Source organism: Arachis ipaensis, chromosome B05 (assembly GCF_000816755.2).
Source record: "Arachis ipaensis cultivar K30076 chromosome B05, Araip1.1, whole genome shotgun sequence".
NCBI classification, from domain to species: Eukaryota; Viridiplantae; Streptophyta; class Magnoliopsida; order Fabales; family Fabaceae; genus Arachis; species Arachis ipaensis.
The window spans coordinates 21,497,180-21,502,000 of NC_029789.2; the positions used below are offsets into that span (position 1 = coordinate 21,497,180).

The 4,821-nt window shown below is 28.1% G+C and overlaps 1 protein-coding gene across 1 annotated transcript; it reads left to right on the forward strand.

Moving 5' to 3' along the window:
• Nucleotides 1,533-4,067, forward strand: LOC107640355. Its single transcript, XM_016343881.1, has 4 exons — nt 1,533-1,539; nt 2,123-2,823; nt 2,879-3,531; nt 4,037-4,067. The coding sequence occupies exons 1-4, from the start codon at nt 1,533-1,535 to the stop codon at nt 4,065-4,067; spliced, it is 1,392 nt and encodes a 463-aa protein (XP_016199367.1).

A 4,821-nucleotide genomic window follows, 5' to 3' on the forward strand; every position in this document is an offset into this window, starting at 1 on the left:
CTCAAATTTTTTATCATTAGTGATTTTATTTTTTATATTTATAGTAAATTTTGAATATAAAAAGAAAAAAATAGTATTGATTGTTATCTATTTTATTTATTTACAGTCATAATTAAATTTGATATAATTATAGTAAGTCTATATAATTATAGCAATTTAAACCTGCTTCATATATAGTAACTATATTATACATATTTATATATCTCCTCTTTTATCTCTCTCCTAAAAATTTTGGCATATAATTAATGTGGACAACATATATACTTAATAAGTATCTCTGTTTATATACTTTTTTCTAATTTTAGCAAATATCTCCATTAAAAATCCGTACTGTGTGCAATTAGTGTGTGTATATATATAAGTCGTAATAGTCAATTGTTACAATTATTTATCATCTAGAAAATTCGTACCTCATTCATAGTTCTTTTTCTCTTTATTATTTTTCATCATACCTAATTGCTACAAGCTATGATTCTATCAACAGTATTACCTATGGTAGATTATGTAATGAAAAAGTTTGGAAAATAAAGGCAAGGATTATAAGGTTATGGAAAGTCCCATCCAAATTTGACAAGAGTAAGACAGCTTACCTAGAAATGGTTCTCATGGATGATAAGGTAGGTTGATTTTCCTTCATTATTTCTTCAAGTGATGCGAGGTCCAATTTATAGATATTTTTGTTCATATTTTAAATTTATTTGATAAGTAAACCCTTAGACGAATCAACGACAGTGCAATTTAATAGAGTTATAAGTGCTAATAATCTTCATTTTTAATTTGTTTTAGGATGTGATAAAATTCATTGTTCAATCAAGAATTATTTGGCAAAGATGTTTGAGAATGATCTGATCGAGGGGAAGGTTTATGTCTTCTCAAATTTTCTGATTGAGGAATCACGAGGAATTTATCTTCCGACTGCACATGTGTGTAAAATAACCTTTAAGAAGGAGTCACGTATAGTAAATACGATCGATGATCGTAACATTCCTGACAATCATTTCAATTTTCTCGATCATACTGATATATTGAGACAAACAAATGAAAAAGCTAACTTTTTGGTACGTAGTTAATTATTATTATTATTATTATTATTATTATTATTATTATTATTATTATTATTATTATTATTATTATTATTATTATTATTGTGTTGTTCATTTATTTGTCTTTAATTTCATGCTTTTAATTCGTTTTTTTTAATTAGATGTTATTGGACTCTTGACCGGAAAAGGAGAACTTATATCATGGTCAAAAGCAGGAAAAAGTGGCCATTACATTGTGGTTGATCTCCGTGATGGTGTCGTTTATGACTCCTTCAAAGATGCATGCTATGTTCTAGGACTGTTGCAGAATGACAGAGAATTCATTGATACAATCTCTGAAGTAGGAACATGGCACTCTGCAACTTTTTAAGGAGATTTTTTGTTGTTTTATTAACATCAAATAACATGAGTAGACCAGATTTTGTTTGGAAAAAGACTTGGAATTTTCTCTCTAATGACGTACTATATGAATGAAGAAGATTACTGTAAATGGAAGGTAACTATAGTCTATTATAATTTTTTCCCATGGTAGAATTCAATTTAGCCTATAATTATAACAAAAACATTGGATAAGGAATTTTAAGAGTGATTTTCTTTAACAAAATGCCTTTTTTGGGAGTAAAATTATCATACATATGGCAAAATTGTTTATTGGTGTTCACTTTAACTTTTTATCTTTCTCTGATAATATTTAGGAAATATAACAAAATATTACTCAAAAATTGGATTATATATATATTAGTTTCGTACTTGCTTTACTTCCTCCTCTTAATACATATTTTGATTCATTGCCGTAAACCATATCTACTTCATTTAAGAAACCGTAATTAAATCCACATACTTCCAATACTTGCATTTGCATCGGTTGTTTGTGTACTTTTTTTATGTTATAATGATTTTGATATCCATGTTAATCACAATAATAATTTTTAAAAGGACATGTTACTAATGAAGCATTTTTTGAACAAAAAATAAGGAGTGTTATTTATCATTCAACAATGCATTTCAAACTTTTTTTGCCAGAGACTAATTTAATAATTTTTCAAATAATTATGTTATTTTAAATTGAAAAAATACAGATTTGATGATGTCAGAAATCCAAATAAAAGATATTGCACTTGCAAAAATTGAAGATTTGCTCCAGTCAAATGGCAAGTCATTGAAAGAATATTGTGCAATGCCATATCCTTCAGAAAAGTTGGTGCCCAGCTTAGAAGACAGAATTATAATGGAAGAGTTGAACTTTGATGTTAATGCTCTTATGAGTGAACTAGGTATGTATTTAGAAAAGCTAACTGATGAGCAGAAATTTGCATACGATCAAATAATTGGTGTTGTTAGCAGTAATATGGGTGGACTTTTCTTCTTATACGGTCAAGGTGGTTATGGAAAAAAATTCTTATGGTCAACTATATCATGCTCAATTAGGTCTAAAGGAGGTATAGTTTTAAATTTTGCTTCGAGTGGGATTGCTGCACTTCTGTTGCCTAAAGGAAGAACTGCACATTCAAGGTTTAAAATTTCTTTGACCATAAATGAAGATTCTTTGTGTGGCATTAAACAGGAAAGTCCTCTTGCAAGGTTAATATCCAAGGCCAAATTAATCATATGGGATGAAGCTCCAATGATAAGTAAGTATTGTTACGAAGATTTAGACAAATGCCTCAGAGACATCTTAAGGTGCTCAGATTCATATAATGCTCATTTGCCATTTGGAGGTAAATTTGTTCTCGAAGGAGATTTTAGACAAATTTTACCTGTGATTCCCAAGAGGCTCAAGGCAAGATATAATTCAGTCTTCTATTAATTCTTTATATTTGTGGCATAACTGTAAGGTTTTGAAACTTACAAAAAACATAAGATTGTTACTAGGTGAAAACAACAACATACAAGAACTCATAAATTTTGCAGAATGGCTACTCAAAATTGCTGATGGTTTGGCTAGTGATACAACAGATGGTGAATCGATCGTTCATATACCATCTGACATTTTGGTTAAGAACTCTGAGACAGCTTTGGATGACTACATTGATTTTGTATATCCATATATGTTATCCAATCTATCTGTTGAAAATTATTTCAAGGATAGAGCAATTCTTGCACCAACTCTGGATTGTGTCACTAATGTCAACAACAAGATGATTGCAGGGTTACCTGGACAAGAAAGAGTCTACTTAAGTTTAGACTCTGTGTGTGCTGAGGAGGGAAATATGAAATTTGAGTTAGATGCTTTCTCGCCGGAGATTCTAAATGGAATAAATTGTTCAGGTCTACCACCACACAAGTTGGTTGTAAAGGTTGGCGCTCCTGTTATGTTGTTGTGGAATATAGACCAAACTAATGGTTTGTGCAATGGAACGAGAATGCAAGTTAGAAGAATGGGAAATCATGTGATAGAATGCAAGACTTTAACCGATAACAAAGCTGGAAGTATTGTTCTTATCGTAAGACTGAATTTAATTTCAAATAATGAAACATTACCGGTCAGGTTTTAAAGAAGACAATTCCTAATTATTATGTCATTTGCAATGACAATAAATAAGTCCCAGGGACAAACTCTATCTAAAGTTGGAATTTACCTTCCAAGGTCAGTTTTCACCCATGGTCAATTGTATGTTGCGTTATCAAGGGTAATGAGTAAAGATGGTTTGCGAGTACTATTGCAAGATCACGGACACTTAGAAGATAACTGCACGATGAATGTGGTATATAGAAAAGTTTTTGAGAGCCTATAATGAAAAGGTAATAACAAAATGTCTTACTTAAATTTATTTATTTATTAAAATTTATTACTATCAATCAAAAAAATTTAGAAATTCTAGGAGCTAATGGATAATGCATTCTTATTGTACATTAATAGATTGAGAATATTAAAATTATCATAAAAATCCGTATTATTTCATTCTCCTCATAAACAATTTTATAATTACGTTAATCATATAATTTTATACACTAACATTGATACAGTGTTGTTTCATGTATATATTTTGCAGGTATCAAAGGATAGCGTTGAATTCTTATTAAGTAGGTTTAAATTTTTATTGTTTATTGCAGAGCTTTTTGCATTAGAATTCTCTATGAATTTGTTCTTCATTTTGAACTGATTTTGATATGTTCTTACTTCATGCTAAACCAACATATAAAACCTTTTTGGTGGATTTAAGTATTACTAGATTACTTATGGTCATATTGAGTACATATCTCTGATTTATTGAAAAAAGTAGATTACTAATATCGGTTAATAACTATTTTATAGTTAATACAATTAACACTATATTAAGAAAAGAAAAACAATGCATACAAGTTATTTTTTTATTAATTAAATTATTCTAATTGAAATTAATTTTAACACAACAGCTTAAAATTATAATTTCAATCTTATCACGTGCATGGCACGGGTTATTACACTTGTTAATATCTATAAATAGAAACTATCGTCAAAATACTTTGATTAAAAATATGAGGGGTTAATTACTATTCATTATTAATAATATATCGATTATATCAAAAAAATAAAAATATAATTTTCTGCATTTACACCATTAGAAGAATTACCATCATGAGTAAAATTTTGTCAAAAAAAAAAGAGAATATAATTGCATACATAGTGAATTTAAAAAATAAATATCGTTAAGTAATTATGTTTTTTTTTTAATAAATAGTAAAAAATTAAATATCATAAACTATATTCTTTCAAAAGTAACCATTTTAAGTTATTATGTTTAGTATAGTTTATTTGTATATAATTTAAATTGACATTATTTTTAATTATAATAAT

Coding starts and splice junctions, on each gene's coding strand:
- LOC107640355 (XM_016343881.1), top strand. Junction 2,824..2,878: donor TGATTCCCAAGAGGCTCAAG/GCAAGATATAAT, acceptor CATAACTGTAAG/GTTTTGAAACTTACAAAAAA. Junction 3,532..4,036: donor AATGAAACATTACCGGTCAG/GTTTTAAAGAAG, acceptor TATATTTTGCAG/GTATCAAAGGATAGCGTTGA.